The 22,876-nt window shown below is 42.8% G+C and overlaps 1 protein-coding gene across 1 annotated transcript in view; it reads right to left on the bottom strand.

Moving 5' to 3' along the window:
- LOC121706223 (disintegrin and metalloproteinase domain-containing protein 11-like) overlaps positions 1-22,876 on the bottom strand; it is a 95,908-nt gene that overhangs the window by 26,600 nt on the left and 46,432 nt on the right. Inside the window, exons 11-16 of the mRNA XM_042087758.1 lie at positions 17,298-17,397; positions 9,038-9,109; positions 8,268-8,360; positions 6,315-6,395; positions 4,948-4,998; positions 2,639-2,702 (exon numbers count right to left, since the gene is read on the bottom strand). Of these exons, the coding sequence (XP_041943692.1) occupies positions 2,639-2,702; positions 4,948-4,998; positions 6,315-6,395; positions 8,268-8,360; positions 9,038-9,109; positions 17,298-17,397 (461 nt within the window). The remainder of the gene's footprint in view (positions 1-2,638; positions 2,703-4,947; positions 4,999-6,314; positions 6,396-8,267; positions 8,361-9,037; positions 9,110-17,297; positions 17,398-22,876) is intronic.

Below are 22,876 nucleotides of genomic sequence, written 5' to 3'. Positions count from 1 at the left end.
AGCTTCTCATTGCAGATACGGTCTGCAGAGCCTACACACACACACACACACACACAGAGAGCCTTCAGGGTTGAGCTTCTCATAGCAGATACGGTCCGCAGAGCCTACACACACACACACACACACACTACGCCTGCAATTTACGGCTATTTTCAGAGTCGATTAATCTGTCAATTATTTTCTCAACAATTATTTTCTCTCTTAGTTTCTTTCACTTAGTTGTTTAATCAATAAAAAAGTGTAAAAATGTCTAGTGTTTCTGAAAGCCCAAGATTATGTCATCAAATGCCTTGGTTTTGCCCACACACCAAAGATATTTATACACCAAAGATATTTACACACCAAAGATATTTATCAAAGAGGAGAAAGTAAATCTGACTGCTATTTTAGTTTAAAGGTGTACCGTATTTTATAAATCTGACTGCTATTCTAGTTTAAAGGTTTATATCAAAACATATATAATTTAACATGTTGTTAAATGTTAATACTGACATGAACCAAGGAGTAAACATTACCGTCTACAGCCTGGAGAGGGCGCTCACGGCTTGTGGAATGAGATTGGGAGCATTGTGAACTTGCGACAGGTCAGAAATTTTTTCGTACTTCAGACCAAAAGTTAGAAGGAGTTCGGGGGTGTCATCCCCGGGAAAATTTATTAAATATTGTTATGTAAATGCACAAGTTCTGTGCACTTTCAGTCAGAGATTAGGGCCTGCACTAGGCTATACCTAAAACATGCGTGCATAGTCTGTCTCCTAAACATTCCTCACCCGTTATGTAGACATGCATGAAAACATTTGAAAACAAAACTCACAGCCAGGTTATTTTGAGAATGATATAGAAGTGTTTCTATACTTGTTTACTATAATATGACCAAAGATTTTGTGACTGCGACAAGTTTTGATGTACTTCTAAGACATATATGTTTCATAAGTCATGGTAACAGAGTCACAAATGTTCCTATTGTTAACTATTGTTAACTATGTTTACTATTGTTAAAACAAGATTTAATTGTGTAAATGGACAGAATTTCGGAAAACCTGCCATGCACCCAGAGGACTTCAGCGTCCAATTTGGGGCTGTTCAGAACATCTCAGCTGAAGATATAGAAAGAATTCTGTGACTGTGCTGTAACCATATCAGTAACAGAGTTAGACATTTTAACCTGAGAATATTTCTATACTTGTATGCACATTTTCAAATGAAATATACTAAGGGCCCTATCATGACAGTCTAAAACGCATGGTCACTGGCCAAAAGCTTATTTAAATTTACTGGGATGTCCAGTCCACATTGGGAGTGTTTTCGTTACCAAACGTCGGGCAGATGGTGCAACAAGGCGTTGCTAGGTTCAGTCATGGGTGTGTTTTGGGCGTTAAATCATTTAAACCAATGAGAAAGACATCGGTCATTCCCTTTAATAGTGAGCGGCGCTAACCTGACTCTCCCGCCTAGCTCCACTCACATCCATCTGGGATCGCTTCCATTCGGCCAATCAGAGCCAATCAGGACGCTTCGATGTGAGTGGTTGAAGTAGCATGTCAATAAAGATGACGGACAAGTGGCTTATCCAATCATATGCAAGGATTGTTGATAAGGCCCAGCCTTCTGAAACACCTCTCCAATGGATCGATCCCAGATGGATGAGTGGAGCTAGGCGGAACAAAATTCATCTGGCGAGAGTCAGGTTAGAGCAGCGCAACTTTAAAGCAACACCAAAGCACTTTTCCTCTGTCGCATGCACACTATTTGTTTATCCAGCACCAGCTTTTCCTTGAATTTCCCCTAGGGCATCAATAAAGTAGATATCTATCTATCTATGTATCTACAGTATCTATCTGGCTTTGGAAATAACAATGTCCACAGACAAGGTAGAGTATGTTGCATGATTTTATGAAAGTATGACATATTGTGACATCAGAACCAAGTCATATTTGTAGTTTCTTATGACTCATCAGCCATATTTGTAGTTTCTTATGTCTCATCATTAGCCTCACACACAGGTACACTCACACATATACGTGTGTATGTCTATGTCTCACACACAGGTACCCTCACACATATACGCACACACATACACACTCACATATACGTGTGTGTGTCTATGTCTCACACATACACACTCACACATATACGTGTGTATGTCTGTCTCACACACAGGTACACTCACACATATACGTGTGTATGTCTATGACTCACACACATATACGTGTGTACAGACATGCACACACATACACACTCACACATATACGTGTGTATGTCTGTCTCACACACATATACACTCACACATATACGTGTCACACACAGGTACACTCACACATATACGCACACACATACACACTCACACATATATGTTTGTATGTCTATATCTCACACACATAAACACTCACACATATACGTGTGTATGTCTGTCTCACACACATACACACTCACACATATACGTTTGTATGTCTATATCTCACACACATAAACACTCACACATATACGTGTGTATGTCTATGACACACACACATACGTGTGTACAGACATATATGCACACACATACACACTCACACATATACGTGTGTATGTCTGTCTCACACACATACACACTCACACATATACGTGTGTATGTCTGTCTCACACACAGGTCACTTACTGTGTCCCCATAGCCTCCAGCACTGGGCGTCTCGTGTCTTGCAGCGACCGCCATAGCAACGACCCTAACAGACAGAGATGATCACATGACTGCATATCTACTGTGACATCACTACAGATGCCATGACAACGCCCCTAACAGACAGAGATGATCACATGACTGCATATCTACTGTGACATCACCACAGATGCCATGGCAACAGGAATGGTGATTGATGAACTGATTTTAATCTGTAATCTGAATTGTTGAACTGATTTTAATCAGGTGTTTGTCTCTTGTCCTTATTCCTGAGCCAAACATTGGGCATTACCACATTTTCTATTTCAGGCTGATGCTGCGTTGTGTTGATTTTTCATATGATGGCGGTCTGTCGCATCCTAAGCCATGTAAATGTAAACTTCATCTTTCTGTGTCAGTCAATAACTTTAATATTCTTCAACTTGCACCTGCTAATGAGATATGTGTGTACTGTGTAAGGTATGTATTTATTAGGTAATTGCAGAAATTAATGACCAGTATGACCAAACTGTATAGATGTATACATTTCATAATTTAATTCTGCATTTATTCATCATAAAGTGTATTAATCATAAAGTCATCTTTCATTAATATTAATATATATTTTCTCATTTGCACTGTTTCCATGTTGTTACATAGTCATTAATATTACTATATAACCATTGCAATGCTCAATAATCTTTTTTTGGAAATAAACCCGTTTTGGTCCCTGTGGAAATGGGAAAAGGCATGAGTTCCACTTTGGTATGGACTTTAAGCTACAGGAAGCAGAACATAGCTTTGTAGCCGCCTGGCTGCATTAGCCATTAGCAGGACAACTTACGTCAGGTAGTTCCTACCGACGAATACTCGTTGACCTCGAGCAACAGGGCTCTTTGTTATAAATGGCCAGAGTTCTCCTCGAGCAACAGGGCTCTATGTTACAAATGGCCAGAGTTCTCCTCGAGCAACAGGGCTCTATGTTACAAATGGCTAGAGTTCCGGAGTTCTCCTTTAACACTTTGAATGCCGCGCTGTTTTCGGAAGCTTTGGCCCCGAGTGCCAGCAATCTTGATCATTGTTGACGATTTCTGTAGAGCCACAGCGTATTCTATGTTATAGCTATGGACACATACTATGGCTTGTTTGAAAGGTGAGACTTTAAGCTCTCAGTGGGTACAAACCGTTTATTTCTACATTCTACAAGAAATCCCAAGCTAAACAGTGGCTAGTTTTCATCAAAATCCCTGTTTTTTTCTAGAAATGGAGATATAGCGTCTTTTAAGGGCTCCATCATTCCTCCTCCTCTTGGTCGGTAACGTCTGTGTCGCTATCACCGACATATTGGGCACTCTGGCAAGGACGTGCCCTCTTGCAAGCACGACTCGGCCTATCACCCACTCCGCTCGGCCCAGCCCGTGGTGGAGATGGAACTCCCTCCTCAGTACAATGGTCAGTCACTCTTTGAACTCCCTCCTCAGCACGGTGGTCAGTCACTCTTTCTAATGTTTTTGACCTGGCGTGTGGTCTCCCCTGATTGTGTGGTGATCCTGGTCTCCCCTGATTGTTGTGGTCAGAGTCATCTTGTCTTAGTAGAAAGGTGGACTCAGGCCCCAGCTGTGGCGCGGCTGGCTGGGGCACCTGCACCGAGCGCCGGCGACCCGGGTTCGGTTCCCGCCCCGTGGTCTTTTCCGGATCCCACCCCGACTCTCTCTCCCACTCACTGTCGTTCTCCACTGTCTGATTAAAGGCATAAAAGCCCCAAAAAAAAAAAAAGAAAGGTGGACTCATCCAGCGTTGTCTGGCGAAAACACACCTGCTGCAATATCTTTTTCTTCAACTTTTTCATTTTCCCCTTCATCACCTGAGAAGTGTAAAGTTTCCGGGAAGTGACCTAGCGAGACCTGGTGAGACTGCCACTTAGTGATAAACCCACAGAAATAAATTGCCTGGTTTTGACCTGACGTGCATGCGTCACCCGACCCAAAGCGGCAACCATCAAAAGCCGAGTTATGATAAAATGTCCAGATTGTGTGTTTTCATGAGTTTTTGATTGTCATCTATTTCAGTTCTATTCATCACAGAGTTCCAATAAGGTATGTTAGAGTGTCTATTTTCCTAATTAAAAAAAAGCTATAAACACAATATTGCATTTTTTGGCACTCAACGCATGGGAACAAAAAACGCAATATTATGTTTTTGGCACTCAAAGTGTTAAGAGTTCTCCTTTAAGTTCTCCTTTAAGAACATCTCTGCTAATGTGCTAACAGCTAAGACGGGTAAGTGGTCATAGGTCAGAAGGGAGAGGTCACCTGCCCAGCATCACACATGTAGCCGTCCAGTTTGTGTACATTGGGAGGACACTGCAGAGAAGAAACGCACACACACACACACACACACACACACACACAAAGAAAAGAGAACATTTAAACACACATGTCAATAGAATGAACCATCAAGCTCATTTGTTGATTATGAAGCAGCATTCCTCAGGTGTCAAAGCTGTAGCAACTCTTCTCATGGGATGGAAATGATTGCTGGATGTCAGCGGCCTCGAGCCAGAGGACTTCTTGGGGCTGACAGACCAGTGCATACACACACAAACACACACAGGTAGCACGACAGGCTACTAAACTAGCCCAACGATAGGGGTCATCAGCACAAAGATCACTGACAACCACCTACATTTACTGACAACCACTTAAACTTACTGACAACCACCTACACTTACTGACAACCACAGACAACCACCTACACTTACTGACAACCATCTACACTTATTGACAACCACCTACACTCACTGACAACCACAGACAACAACCTACACTTACTGACAACCACCTACACTTACTGACAACCACAGACAACCACCTACACTTACTGACAACCACAGACAACAACCTACACTTACTGACAACCACCTACACTTACTGACAACCACAGACAACCACCTACACTTACTGACAACCACCTACACTCACTGACAACCACAGACAACCACCTACACTTACTGACAACCACTTACACTTACTGACAATCTCTTACAGCCACTGAAAGTCAGTGATGTACCTTAGAGGGCTTCCACCCTCACAGACCTGAAACTGAAATACACACTTGAGACTGAACCCAGAACTGAGCCCTGAGGAACACCACACTGCACACGGTAAAGGCTTCACACACAAACACAGACACACACAGCACACACACACACACACACACACAACACACACACACAACACACACACACAGCACACACACACAGACACACACACACACAAACACACACAGCACACACACACAGCACACACACACACACAAACACAGACACACACAGCACACACACACACACACACACACACACACACACACACAATACACACAACACACACACACAACACACACACACAGCACACACACACAGACACACACACACACAAACACACACAGACACACACACAGCACACACACACACACAAACACAGACACACACAGCACACACACACACACACACACACACACACACAATACACACAACACACACACAACACACACACACAGCACACACACACAGACACACACACACACAAACACACACAGACACACACACAGCACACACACACACACAAACACAGACACACACAGCACACACACACACAAACAGCACACACAGTTGTCTCACCTGGCTGGAGTCACCTGTGCAGGTCTCTGAAATGTCACACTCATTAACAGCATCCCGACACACCATCCCACGGAGCTCATACTGTAAACACAGAACACACAATTATGCACACACACACACACACACACACACACAATTATGCACACACACACACACACACACAATTATGCACACACACACACACACACACACAATTATGCACACACACACACAATTATGCACACACACACACACACACACACACACACACACACACACAATTATGCACACACACACACACACACACACACACACACACACACACACAATTATGCACACACACACACACAATTATGCACACACACACACTCACACACACACAATTATGCACACACACACACACACACACACACACACACACACACAATTATGCACACACACTCACACACACAATTATGCACACACACTCACACACACAATTATGCACACACACACACACTCACACACACACAATTATGCACACACACACACACACTCACACACACACAATTATGCACACACACACACACACACACAATTATGCACGCACACACACACACACACCCACAATTATGCACACACACAATTATGCACACACACACACACACAATTATGCACGCACACACACACACACACACACACACAATTATGCACACACACAATTATGCACACACACACACACTCACACACACAATTATGCACACACACACACACACACATACACACAATTATGCACACACACACACAGACACAATTATGTACACACATAAACATACTCACACACACACACACACACACACACACAATTATGCAACCACACACACACACACACACACAGACACAAACACACACACAAAAACATGTGTTCAGCACACACAATTACACACACACACACACACACACACAATTATGCAACCACACACACACACACACACACAGACACAAACACACACACAAAAACATGTGTTCAGCACACACAATTACACACACACACACACACACACAATTATGCACGCACACACACACACACACACACACACACACACAATTATGCACACACACAATTATGCACACACACACACACTCACACACACAATTATGCACACACACACACACACACACATACACACAATTATGCACACACACACACAGACACAATTATGTACACACATAAACATACTCACACACACACACACACACAATTATGTACACACACACACACACACACACACAATTATGCAACCACACACACACACACACACACACACACACAATTATGCAACCACACACACACACACACACACAGACACAAACACACACACAAAAACATGTGTTCAGCACACACAATTACACACACACACACACACACACACACACACACACACACACACAAACAATTACACACACACACACACACAAAAACATGTGTTCAGCACACACACACACACACACACACACACACACACACACTCAAACAACTGTACAGCACACACACACACACACACACACACACACACACACAAACAACTATACAAACTCATACACAGATTTACACAAACATAAAGACACACATAAACACATATAAGGGATAGACACACATAAATACACATGCTCACACAGAAAATACACACACACATACACACACAGAGACATAAATACACATGCTTACACACAGACATACATAGCCTACATACGCAGACACAAATACACAGCTCACACACACACACACACCTACCCGACACCTCTGGCTGTGCACACACACACACACACACACACACACACCTACCCGACACCTCTGGCTGTGCACACACACACACACACACACACCTACCCGACACCTCTGGCTGTGCACACACGCGCGCACACACACACACCTACTCGACACCTCTGGCTGTGCACACACACACACAAACACACAGACTCACACACACCTACCCGACACCTCTGGCAGCAGAGTCCATTGCTACACATTGCATCATGGGTAAGAGTGCACTTCTTACAGCAGGACCCCCCCACACGAGAACATTCCTGGAGGAATACACACACACACACAATTACATACACACACACACACACACACAATTACATACACACACACACACACACACACACAATTAAACACACACACAATTACATACACACGCGCACACACACAATTAAACACACACACACATACACACACAATTAAACACACACACACACACACACATACACACACACACACACAATTAAACACACACACACACACAATTACATACACACGCACACACACACACAATTAAAGACACACACACAATTAAACACACACACAATTAAACACACACACAATTACATACACACACACACACACACACACACACACACACACAATTACATACACACACAATTACATATACACGCATACACACGCACACACATGCACACAAACACACACACAATTACACACACACACAATTACACATACGCACACAAACACACACACACACACACACACACAATTAGGCAACACATACACACACACACACACAATTACACACACACACACACAATTTTACACACACAATTTTACACACACACACACACACACAATTACACACACACACACACACAAGTGTTAACCCATTCAGAGTTGCCACCCCTCTCACACACAGACACAAACACTCGTACACAAACACAAACACAAACACAAGTACACAAACACTTACCAGTGCAGATCCACAGTCACATTCTTCGCCCACCTCTACAAACCCGTTCCCACATTCTGGTGGATCCAGTAACTATGCCAACACACAAACAGCAAAATGGATTCTGGTGGATCCAGTAACTATGGCAACACACAAACAGCAAAATGGATTCTGGTGGATCCAGTAACTATGGCAACACACAAACAGCAAAATGGAACAGGAAGATGCTTGAAGTGCGTCCTCCCACTTCTACACAAAAAACAGCCCTGATTCCCACAGGCATATACAGGTCTTTAAATCATTAGAGACCACTGCACATGTTTCTGGGCCATCCTGTGGCTGACCTTCGAATGATATTCAAATATGGCAGCCTCTTAATTTGGAATATGACTGTCAACTCAATCGAATGTCATTCAGCAACCATAGGATGACATCAGAAAAATGTGCAGTGGTCTCTCAATTTTTTCAAGTATTTAGACCACACCTCTACCACTAACCCCCAACCCTTTACCCACAACCCCCTTGCACCCAAACCTCCTTGCACCCAAACCCCCAACCCCCAACCCTTTACCCACAACCCCCTTGCACCCAAACCCCCTGACACCCAAAAGCCCCAACCCTTTACCCACAACCCCCTTGCACCCAAACATCCAACCTCTTTACCCACAACCCCCTTGCACCCAAACCTCCTTGCACCCAAACCCCCAACCCCCAACCCTTTACCCACAACCCCCTTGCACCCAAACCCCCTGACACCCAAAAGCCCCAACCCTTTACCCACAACCCCCTTGCACCCAAACATCCAACCTCTTTACCCACAACCCCCTTGCACCCAAACCCCCAACCCTTTACCCACAACCCCTTTACCCACAACCCCCTTACACCAAAACCCCCTTGCACCCAAACCCCCAACCCTTTACCCAAGTCAAGTCAAGTCAAGTTTATTTATATAGCGCATTTCATACACAGAGGTCATTCAATGTGCTTTACATAAACAAAACAAAACAATAATAACAAATAAAAGCATAGAAAGGCAATATAGTCAAATAATAGTTAAAAGATCATAATAAAAAGAAAACATAAAACACAAGGTAAAATCATTTAAAAATAAAAAAAGAATTAGTAAGCAAAAACAAAGGCAAAAATAGTAAAAAAGTAATAAAAGACAAAGTAGAATAATTATCAAGGCAGATTCAGAATTTGTAACTCGGCACAGTTAGCAGAAAGCATCTGAGAACAGTTTGGTCTTAAGTCTAGATTTAAAACTGGCTACAGTTGGGGCCTTTTTGATGTCATCTGAAAGTTGGTTCCACAGCTGAGCCGCATAGCAGCTAAAAGCTGCTTCACCATGTTTAGTTCTAACAGCAGGTTTTACTAGCAGGTTTTTCACCTGGGACCTGAGAGGACGAGAAGGTGTGTACTGCTGAAGCATGTCTGACAGGTATTTAGGTCCTGCTCCATTTACTGATTTATAAACAAGCAATAGTGCTTTAAAGTCAATTCTGTGACTTACTGGAAGCCAGTGCAAGGACTTAAGAATTGGAGTAATGTGGTCAGTTCTTTTAGTTTTTGTTAGAATCCTAGCTGCTGCATTTTGTATCACCTGAAGCTGTTTAATAGTCTTTTTAGGAAGGCCTGTAAACAGTCCATTGCAGTAATCAACCCTGCTGGAGATAAATGCATGAATGAGTTTTTCTAAGTCATATTTTGACATCAGCCTTCTGAGTTTGGCAATATTTTTGAGGTGGTAAAAAGCTGATTTAGTTATCGCTTTCATGTGGCTGTTGAAATTGTCAATTAATACACCAAGATTTTTAACTGTATCCTTTGCCTTCAACCCTTTTGTGTCAAGGAGAGTGCCAACCCTAAGTCTTTCCTCCTTTTTACCAAATATAATTACTTCAGTTTTTTCTTTGTTCAGCTGAAGAAAATTTTGAGACATCCAGGTGTGGATGTTAAGTGTAACTGCGCATGTGTGAGTGCGGGGCGGGGAGTCGTTGCCCTGCAGCCTTGGAAATAGCCACGGCAGATTTGAACAAAGATAATGGACTGACAACACTTTTGCAAAAAATGGATACCGTGTTTTTGAAGGAGGAGAAAGACCGTCAGTATGATGCTTACACAGAGTTCGACAACATCAAAAGAGAAAGTACCGTTTCGATGCTGGATTACATTATTGAATTCGAAAGGATTTACAACAAGATGAGTAAGTTAAAAATGAAGCTTCAAGATGCAGTGTTAGCTTTTAAGCTGCTTGATACAGCAGGACTTAGCGTTAAAGACAAACAGTTGGCACTTACCGCTTGCTCAGACTTTACGTTCAGTAACATGAAATCAGCATTGAAGAGAATCTTTGGCGATAATTCGCCACCAGAGGGAGCTAGTGCATCTAGTGATCCGGACTGTGCTTACTACACGCGATTTGGAAAACGTGATGCGCGAACAAGTTCTCCAAGTGCTGTACCAGGCTCAAATCCATTAGATAAATTCGGGAGAAGATCACGCTGTGCTGTTTGTCAAAGCACTTATCACTGGGCAAAGGATTGTCCCCACAAAAATGAACAGGCAAAATTCACAGAAGATATTGAGAAGTTGACACAAGATATAGATGAGTGTAACATAACTTTGTTTTCAAAGGATTCATTGTCTGACTCGGAAATATTCATGGTGGAGGCTTTGGGATCAGCTGTCCTTGACACAGCCTGTACCAGAACTGTATGTGGAGAAAAATGGCTTGATCATTATGTAGCTGGATTACAACAGAGTGAGTTAGCCAAACTACAGACCAAAGACAGTACAAGATCATTCCGGTTTGGTGATGGCAGAGTTGTCCATTCTACAAATAGTGTGAAAATTCCAGCTGTGATAGCTCAGACTAAATGTCATTTAGAAACTGAAGTTGTCCCAGTAGACATCCCCTTGCTCTTAAGTAAAGCATCGCTGAAAAGAGCAGGTGCTGTGCTAGACATTGAGCAGGACAAAGCCGTAATGTTTAAACGGCCAGTGAAACTTGAATTAAACTCTTCAGGCCACTATTGTGTGAACATAAGAGCTGAGGATAATCTAGAAAATGAGATCCAAAATGAAGAGGAAATTCTGACTGTGACTGGAAATATGACTACACAGAAAAAACAGAAGACTCTGCTAAAGCTACGCAAACAATTTGGCCTCAGTGGAGAAACGGAAAGGACTACTGGACTCCATGGTAACCATGGTGATGAGCATCGCTATCCTCAGAAACATCGTTAGCAACTGTGAAACATGCATTAGATACAGCAGGCCAAAGCCAAAGCCTGCGGTGGCTTCAACCTACAATGAGACAGTTGCTGTGGATTTGCATGAGTTAGAACAAGGAGTGTGGTACCTGCATGCCATTGACCACTTTACACACTTCAGTGCAGGGAGTATTGTCACAACCAAGAAACCTAAAGAGATTGTGAAGCATCTCATTCATTGCTGGATAAGTGTACATGGGCCTCCCCATAGACTGGTCAGTGACAATGGAGGTGAATTTAACAATGACGAAATGAGGGATATGGCTGAAAAATTCAACATTGAACTCAAGACCACTGCAGCTTACAGTCCATGGAGCAATGGTCTTTTGGAAAGACACAACCAAACCCTCACTGAAATCCTGTTGAAAATAAAAAAGGACAATGGATGTAGTTGGGGAATGGCTCTGGATTGGGCTTTGATGGCAAAGAATTCAATGCACAATGTGCACGGCTACAGCCCATACCAACTTGAGTTCGGCCAAAACCCAAATATGCCATCAGTCTTAACCAACAAGCCACCAGCCCTTGAAAACACTACACAAAATAACTGGTTGGCTCAGCATATCGCAACTTTACATGCTGCACGGCAAGCCTTCACAGAGGCAGAATGCTCTGAGAGGATCCGAAGAGCCCTTCGCAAACAACTGCGGGCGAATGATGACCAATATGAAACCGGGGACAAAGTATACTACAAACGGGCTGATTGTGCAGAGTGGAAAGGTCCAGGTGTGGTCATTGGCCAAGACGGTGTGGTGATCTTTGGGAGGCACGGCAAATGATGACTCACCGGACTTGGACAACAACAGTGAGGCTCCTCTTCCTTCGCATCATCCTGAGCAGGGTACGTGTGCACAAACTGATACCTTACAAACAGACACAGTCGCAACTCCTGAAAATATGCAGCTGAATGCAGCTGAAAGCTGGACAAGTAGTGTCATATACAGACAAAGAAAGTGGACAAATAATAACAGGAAAGATTCTTGGCCGTGCAGGAAAGGCCACTGGGAAAAACAGAGATTGGTACAACATGCAGTACAGTGGACCAGATGATCTGAGTCAGATGGACAATGTTCACATGGCTCCATCCGAGCATGCTGACCTGTGCACAGACAGTTATGAAGAGGACGTTCTTCTGATGAACAATGATGTTTTTCATTCTGCTAAGCAAGCTGAACTATGCAACTGGAAAAGAAATGATGTCTTTAAAGAAGTGAGAGATGAGGGTCAAAAATGCATCTCAACCCGGTGGGTGTGTACACTTAAAGACACTCCTGATGGTGTTGCACCTAAAGCTAGACTTGTTGCTAGAGGTTTCAAAGAAATAAACACACAAGAGGCTACCAAAGGACTCTCCTACATGTGCCTCCGAGTCTCTAAGGATGATCATGGCCATCATCTGTCAAAAGAAATGGCAACTGAATTCTATGGACATTAAAGCAGCCTTTCTACAAGGAAAAGAATTGACTCGAAATATCTACATTCGTCCACCACCGGAGGCTCAGAGCCAAGGAAATCTGTGGAGACTGAAGAAGTGTGTTTACGGACTAGCAGACGCTTCTCTTTATTGGTACAGTAAAGTGAAAGACACTATGTATCAACTGGGAGCTGTACTGTCACAAGTTGACCCAGCAGTATTCTACTGGCTGGATGATTCCTGTAATGTCATGGGAGTTCTTGCTTGCCATGTGGATGACTTTATCTGGGGAGGTTCAGAAATGGCATACCACGCTTGAAAGCAGCTTTCCAAGTAGGCCGAGAAGAGCACAACACCTTCAACTACATCGGAATAGAGTTCAATTCTTTGAATGATGAGATACAGGTACAACACAGTACTTACATACAGAATCTGCAACCCATTCCATTGCATCCAGTCAGAGCTGCTCAGCGAGAGGCTCCTCTAACAGACAAAGAAACTGACATGTTGAGGTCAAAGATCGGCCAAATTCTATGGGTCGCAAGACAAACAAGGCCGGATGTAATGTGTGATGTATCCATCCTGGCCTCCAGTAAAAAACATGCAACTGTTCAGATAAACTGATCAGGAAACTAAAATCTGATGAAGTGACCTGGAAGTTCCAGCACCTAGGAAAAGATAGCTCCATGAAACTAGTAGTGTTCAGTGATTCTTCAATGGGCAACCTTCCAGACGGAGGTACTCAGGGTAGGCATCTAATCCTGCTCATGGGAGAAAATGGAAGATTCTCACCTATATGCTGGCAATCAAGAAGGATCAGAAGGGTGGTCAGAAGTACTTTGGCATGAGAGACTTTGGCTCTTGCAGACGGCATTGACAATGCAATATTTTTATCTATACTGTACTCAGACTACACTGTAGGTGACTGCAAACACAGAGGTCTACCTATTGTATGTGTAACTGACAATCAGTTATTGCTTGATGCTGTCAAGTCCACAAAATCAGTCACTGAAAAGCAATAAAGAAATCAGCAATATCAAGGAGCTCCTTCATTCTGGAACCATTCAACACATCATGTGGTCAGCTACCAAAGAACAACTCGCTGACTGTTTGACAAAGAAAGGAACATCAGCACTTGTCCAGCTGAGGGCTCTCAGCGAAGGTGTATGGCAACTTAAAAAATGAGAGGACTAAATAAGAAATCAAAGGGACTGATGTTATATGTTTGACATAGAGTTTTGATTATTTAACAGTTCAGTTGAAATAAGGAACTATGTTGTTTTCTTTAAAGAAAAATGGGGAGTTTGTTAAGTGTAACTGCACATGTGTGAGCGCGGGGCGGGGAGTCGTAGAGAGAAACGATACCAGTGTTGGATGTGTAGTAAAGTGCTCCAAGTAAAGTTAAATGTTTTGTACTCTTCGTTGTCTTTTATTCGAATTAACAGTGGATTTGTTCTATACACTGACACATAGATTCAACAGGACCAAAGTCGTTTGGTGACAGAGCTAAGTAAATTTGTGTGTCATCTGCATAGCTATGATATGAAATCAAATTATTTTGAATGATTTGTCCAAGTGGGAGCATATAGAGGTTGAATAATAGTGGCCCCAAGATCGACCCCTGGGGAACACCACAGGTCAAGGATGTTGGTGTTGAGGTACAGTTTCCGATGGCAACAAAGAAGCTCCTTTCTTGTAGATATGATTTTAGCCAGCTGATAACTATGCCTGTAAATCCAACCCAGTGTTCTAGTCTGTGTAGTAAAATATTGTTATCAATAGTGTCAAATGCTGCACTAAGGTCCAGTAGCACTAGGAATGATGTTTTACCTGAATTTGTGTTGAGGCGTATGTCATTGGAAACTTTAATGAGAGCTGTTTCAGTGCTGTGATTTGCCCGAAAATCAGACTGAAAGTAATCAAAATAGCCATTTGATGTTAGGAAGGTGGTTAATTGATTAAAGACTACTTTTTCAATAATTTTGCCAATAAAAGGTAGATTGGATATGGGCCTGTAATTGTCTAGCTCAGTTCAGTTTTGAAGAAATTGGTAGGCAGAGTGTCTAAGACACATGTGGAAGAGCTGAGATTCTATACCGGTTTTTCAAGTGTTTCGTAGTCTATCAAGCTGAACTCTGACATCAAGTTTAGTTTCCCTCTGTTTGTTGCTGGAAGTTCAGGTTGTTGAATTTGTAATTGAGCAGATATGTTGAATCTGATTTTGTCAATTTTACCTTTAAAAAAAGATGAAAACTCATTGCATTTATTAGTTGAGAGAAGTTCAGGCGCTAATTGTGAGGGGGGATTTGTTAACTTATCAACTGTTGAAAATAGAATGAGTGTTATTTGAACTTCTATTGATAATGTTAGAAAAAAAAGGACCGTCTTGCTTTGCATATTTCTTATATGTGCGGAGCATCTCTTTATGGATTTCATAGTGGATCTGAAGTTTGTATTTACGCCATTTTCTTTCAGTCTTCCTACACTCTCTTTTTAGAAGTTTAACTGCTGGATTTTGCCTCCATGGTGCTTTCTGTTTGTCCTTAACCTTCTTGAATTGTAATGGAGCAATGTCATCCATAATGTTTGCCATTTTTGCATTAAAGTGATCAAATAAGTCTTCAGAGTCTGACAGTTGACTTGAGTTGAGTTAAAGTGCTTGCTCAAAGAGAGCACTTGTCTGATCATTTATGATTCTCCTTTTTACAATCATAGCTGTGTTTTGAGTGTGTGGGGACATAGACACATCAAAGAACACGCAGAAATGATCAGATAAGGCCAGGTCTTTAACAGCTGTAGAGACATCGAGACCCATTGTGATAACACACACAACAAGGTCGAGGGTATGGTCGGGAGAGTGTGTTGGAAAGTATTGATTAGTACAATGAATTCCTTGGCGTAATTGTTTTCAGGATTATCCACATGCAAGTTTAGATCCCCTGATATAATAAGACAGTCAAACTCTATGCAAACGACTAATAGCAGTTCACCTAGCTCTTCAAGAAAAACTTTTGCTGAATGTTTTGGAGGCCTGTAAATTGTCAGTAATAAAATCTGAGAAGACTTAATGCGTGCACACAGATATTCAAATGAAGTAAAGTCACCGAATGACGACTGATTGCACTGAAAAGACGTCTTGAAAATTGTGGCTATCCCCCCATGTCTTTTAATTGCTCTGGTAGCACTCAAAAAACTGAAATTTGGGGGAGCTGATTCGATGAGAGTAGCTGTTTTGAGAGCACTGTTTGCTTGATCTAACCATGTCTCAGTTAAAAGTAAAAAATCAAGGTTGTGTGTGCAAATTAGATCATTAATTAAGAATGATTTGTTTGAAAGAGATCTGATATTTAGGAGTGCTAGTTTTGCTGTGGGGAGGAAGTTTTGGGGAAATATGGTCCATGGGAGAAATCTGAGGTTGAATTGGTACGGGTAGGAGATTGGACTGGTTTACCCTATAAGCTCAATGCATTTGTGTTCCATTTCTACCCAGAACCCCCTTGCACCCAAACCCCTTTACCCACAACCCCTTTACCTACAACCCCTTTACCCACAACCCCCTTACACCCAGACCCCCAACCCTTACCCCCCTCACTTTAGTGGGTGTGTTGAAGAGGCAGCGCCCCCCTCCCTGTTGAAGGAAGCGCTGGTATTCTTCTAGACTGCAACGGGAGAACTTTCTTGGCAGGTAGAACCTGAAAGAAAATACAAATACATACACTCACATAGATAGTCACATATGCTCAGAATGCACACACACACGATGTGGGTTGTATCTTGTGTGTGTACGTGTCATACCCTGTTTGTGTGTATGTGTTTGTTGTACCCTGTGAGTGTGTGTGTGTGTGTACGTGTCATACGCTGTTTGTGTGTGTGTGTGTGTGTTCTACCCATAGCCAGTAAAATAAATGGACACAGCTACCTGATAGGACTTCAATAGACATTACGTTACTTAGTTGTTTTTTCCCCTCGATGCTTTCCGTGGTCTTTCCCTCAGACTGCCTTTGAGTTTCTTATCCAGAGAATACGGTTACTTCAATTTTATTTGTGAGGGACAATGTGCAATTAAAACATAAACGTAAGCGTTTGATGCAGAGTTAGCAGAGTTAGCCTTACATCTGCAGTCCCACAGGAAGCACAAGTCAAGTCAGTTTTATTTGTATAGCGCATTTAAAATGCACAGAGTGCAACCCAAAGCGCTCCACGTATAGGCTAAGACATTGTCATTGACACAGACTAACAAAGACCATAGCGGACGGAGCGGCGTAGTCGCCAGCGTACCCGTGACACCAAGACATACAAGACAGACAACAAACAAATTAATTAATAAAATAAATAAAAAATAAAAATAGAATTAGTCCAATTTCCAACCGGCTGAAAATGTCCAAGGGCAATGATGACTCGCGTGAAACTGCGCACAGCTGTGTCTCCCCAACCGATGTAACGCCAACAAAGTTCTTTATACTCACTGGCAGTCTGGAGACAACGCGAACGCCAGGCCCTGCTAGTCTGGAGATCACTGGAAGCACACCAGTCCAAAAGTCGTGGGCGATCCCGTAGATCAGCAACTCGTTGGACTTATAACAGCGACAGTTTGTTGGTCCGTAATGCAGAGTTCTTCAACGTTAACGTTAGTCTGCTCAATCCAGACTCCAGGCAAGACAAAAGTGGGAGCTGGAGCGCTACAGGTATCCCTTGTATCCTCTGGTGCTCTTGGATGGGTTAAAAGTTCATGAATCAATTTGGAAAAAGATTCCAGGTCCAGGCACTCAGTAGGATGCAAATTTTTTAACATTTATTATTTGGGGCTAATCCGTTAAAAAAACACCAACGCGTGTCGGCTCACCAGCCTTCATCAGGGTGTTGGGAACAGAGAGTCTGAGCATAATAAATGTTAAAAAATTTCCAGAATCCAGGCAGTTGGCATGGCAGCTAACAGGTCAGAAACAGCTCGGTGGCCTCGGCAGATCTTTCACAGAGTAGCTCCAGCTGCTGTCCCGAGAAATCCCCTCGACCAGACAGCGAAGTGCAGCACCGGCTCACAGATGGATGGGAAGGATGTAAGAGGCCCAGGGCAAAAGCTAGCCATAGCAAGCTCCCAATGGACAGACGTTAACAACATCAGCCGACTTGAAAGCAGTAAAAAGGACTAAGAACACGAAAACTATCAAAAATAACATAAATGAAGAGAAAACATTTAACTAGACAAATCGATACAAAAAAATAAACATGACATTACATTAAAACAAACAAAAACATGATGCCAGATGGAGCGGCGTGTCTCGCCAGCGTCCCCGTAACCTAGCAATCACAAATACATTTTAAAAATCAAACGTCGCTTGTCAGGTTTCGTAAATAGTTCGGACCCAAGTGCAGAGTTAGTTCAAAAAGTTTATTCAACAGAAGAAAACAACTCCAAAAAAAAACTTCCCGTCATACAGTGGAAACTGAACAAAAGGCAGACCCTCGGTCTCAACACTAAAATAATGGCAAAAGGCTGACGAACCAGAAACACAGTCCAAAGAGTAATCCACAGGCAGGCAAGGTCAGGTCCGAGAAGCAGTCCAAAAGGCACAGACAGGCAGATAATCCAAAACGGCAGGCAAATCCAAAAGACAGGTCACAGGCAGAATTCAAACAGGCGGGTAGACAGAACAACAGGTAGAATCCGACAGAGGCTTGAAAGTGCTCAGAATAAGTAAGCCTAATCATTAGGACTAAATAAAGAACAGGTGAGCAGACAATCAGAAAGGGGCAAACAAGAAACAGGTGAGCACAAAATGGCTGACTAGGCTGACAACAGGAAGTAAAACATGACAGGTGAGGGCGGGATCTTTACTCAAAGAAAACAAAGGCACATGGTTGCAAATACCCAAAATGTCCAGCAGGTGTCATGAAAGCAGGCATACTGACATCGCTCAATAAGTAAAAAACAAGTAACAAATAGCAATAAATGACATTTCGTACACACACACAGACACACACACACGCACACACACACAGCCACAGCTTTTTACATTGTCCGGAATAGTTTTCCATTGGGTAATGGCTTTGAAAGAGAAGGCTGCCTGCCCAAAGGCTGAAGTGCAGTTGTGTATGGAAGCTATTCTACTGGACCTTACAGAGCCAGCGGCATGCTAAGAGACAAGCTTGGTCTAGCCACTCAACCACTCCATCCAGCGGCATGCTAAGAGACAAGCTTGGTCTAGCCACTCAACCACTCCATCCAGCGGCATGCTAAGAGAAAAGCTTGGTCTAGCCACTCAACCACTCCATCCAGCGGCATGCTAAGAGACAAGCTTGGTCTAGCCACTCAACCACTCCATCCAGCGGCATGCTAAGAGACAAGCTTGGTCTAGCCACTCAACCACTCCATCCAGCGGCATGCTAAGAGACAAGCTTGGTCTAGCCACTCAACCACTCCATCCAGCGGCATGCTAAGAGAAAAGCTTGGTCTAGCCACTCAACCATTCCATCCAGCGGCATGCTAAGAGACAAGCTTGGTCTAGCCACTCAACCACTCCATCCAGCGGCATGCTAAGAGACAAGCTTGGTCTAGCCACTCAACCACTCCATCCAGGGCACTGGCTAGTTTCTCAGCTGCTAGCTGAGCTGATGTAGCATGTGTGTATTGAACAGTGGTTAACACTATGACCAATGTTTACTGACTGATTCACTGCAGCGCTGTCATCATCTGTTTAGCTCGCCTCTGGCTGGCCTATATCAGATACACCGATGTGATTGGTTCTTTGCGATGCAAGGGGTAAAAGTAACGTGCATCATTACTCATTGCCAGAGTATCTCGCAGAGACAATTCAAATTGTGCTCTCGCGAGAACTCTGGATTTCCAGGGTACCAAGCAAGTGTATTAGACGATGATTTCGAAAACAAGGTTATTACAGAGCAATAAAGATACAAGTTTATTACGGAGCCGTACAGTGAGATACAAGGTTATTACAGAGCCGTAAAGAGATACAAGGTTATTACGAAGCCGTACAGTGAGATACAAGGTTATTACGGAGCCGTAAAGAGATACAAGGTTATTACGGAGCCGTAAAGAGATACAAGGTTATTACGGAGCCGTAAAGAGATACAAGGTTATTACGGAGCCGTACAGTGAGATACAGTGGGTCCCCGTTAAGTTTGGACGGGTTCCTTCAGGAATCACGATCCCCATTTTCTCAGCAGAAATGGCACAAACGGCAGTTGACACAAACAACCACAAGGTGTCACTTTGGAGTTCTGCCACTACTATTTTTGATGCGACTTGACTTACTGCTTCCATGATGCAGTTTCCAAGTCAGTAGAACAATCAGAGAAAGCTGAGCCATTACCAAACATATATGATAATACAATAGCGTGAGTTTATATATCTTATACCCTATTTGTCACGGTTACTTATAGATTTGATAGTGTAACGATAAGAGCATAAGAGACTTTCAGCGGGGGCACGGAAACTTAATTTGATCACGGTAGTTTAAGCTTACACTTGACAAAACATTCTAATATGAAAATGTAGATGCAATTGTTGTAAGATGGTGCAGCTCCTTTAAGAAAGCACCGTGCAAAAAAGTAGACGTGCTGGAGCGAGTCATATTCAAAATGCAAAAAATAACACCGCAGATAAAACCAATTATCCTCATTCATTGCAACCGCAGCATGCCTGCTTGCCAACGTTTAAACAAAATATATCAAAGCACCTTTTGCGTTTGAATGTAACACGAAAAAATGTTTAAACAGCTGGACAAATGATTTAGCTAATTGATTATAGCCTGTACACCAGCAATTGTTGAACATTTGGAAAAAGATCGCTCAGCTGTTGCCACAGTCATAGGCAATGTAGAAACAACATGAGAGCAGTACACACTTCCCCGAATGTGGATGTTACACTGTCATAATCTACCACCAGCCTTTTGGCAAGTTGAAAAATAGATGACTTCTGTGAAATCCCTGCTTTAAAGCAAGACCTAAATGAGAGGAGTTGTGTTGGGAATGTCGGTGCAATGTCCATGCTATAATGGTCTGACAAACGTAGGCTACTGCCTTTTCAAGCAGTTCATCATCACCGGCGAGTTGAAGGATCATAGGACGTAAAGACTCAAACACATAACAAGTTTCCCGCATGCTTGCACATCTTTGGGAGAGCTGACTGATTATGATGTCCAGAGTTGCATTAAATACCTGCACTTTTAAGTATCTCTCTGCATCGGTTAAGCGTTTATCTTCCGATAGTTCGTCAAAGTGACGCTTCACTCTTCACATTTTCAAATGTACTCTGAACCCCCATTTATTTGCGAGTGTCTGCGCTGTAGCCTTGGCCTGGTCAAAGGCACGCAGGTAGTCAGAAAGGACCGGTATAGAATTTTCCAGCAATTGCATTGCGGGGGTAGCGACGGAGGTCATAGGCCCTGGTGCGACTGCACTTGCTGAACCTACTAGGCCTAGTTACGCCACTGCGTGGAGCGCTAATGTGTCTACTGTAAATCATTCATGTGTGAAAGTCATTAGGCTGGAAGCGCTAATGTGTCTAAGCTCATTAGTCTACTTTCAATAGGCCTACTGTACAGCCTGAGAGGGGGAACATAACCTATAGCCTAGGCTACTGTAGAGTAGGCCTACAGTAGGCTACTGTAGGCTAAACAATCAGTTGTGAAAGTCTGCAACGAAAGTTTCCTAATGGAAGCGCTAACGTGTCTATTGAGCTCATTAGCCTACTTTCAATAGGCCTACTGTACAGCCTGAGAGGGGGAACATAGCCTACTGTAGAGTAAACAATCAGTTTACTTAGTTACATTTGTTTAGTTAAATCCAGTTTTCTACTCTATCTCCATTATATGCTTAGCCTATAGAAAGACATTCAAAATGTGTGAAAGTCATTAGGCTGGAAGCGTGTCTACTGTCAGTGACTAATGCGAGAAGCGGGTTCTGTGTTGTTGGCTATGCATTTTTCCGACACTTGGCTGCAAGCTCCCCTCCCCCACCCCCTTCTTTCACAAGCAGTGCAGCTTTCTGAAGCGGTGCCTTTTGAAGCTAATGTAACAAATACCACCAATATTGTTGTGTGGCAATAAAAGTATCCAGGGTTTGCGCAAGTAGCCTAAATATATAAATAAATTAAGGACATACAATCCTTAACGTGAAAAAGCTTAACGTAGCTTAATGTCCCAAACAACA

This window comes from Alosa sapidissima, chromosome 3, assembly GCF_018492685.1.
Source record: "Alosa sapidissima isolate fAloSap1 chromosome 3, fAloSap1.pri, whole genome shotgun sequence".
NCBI lineage: Eukaryota > Metazoa > Chordata > Actinopteri > Clupeiformes > Clupeidae > Alosa > Alosa sapidissima.
The sequence above is the reverse complement of the archived record's forward strand: the minus strand, read 5'-3'. Positions and strand labels throughout refer to the sequence as shown.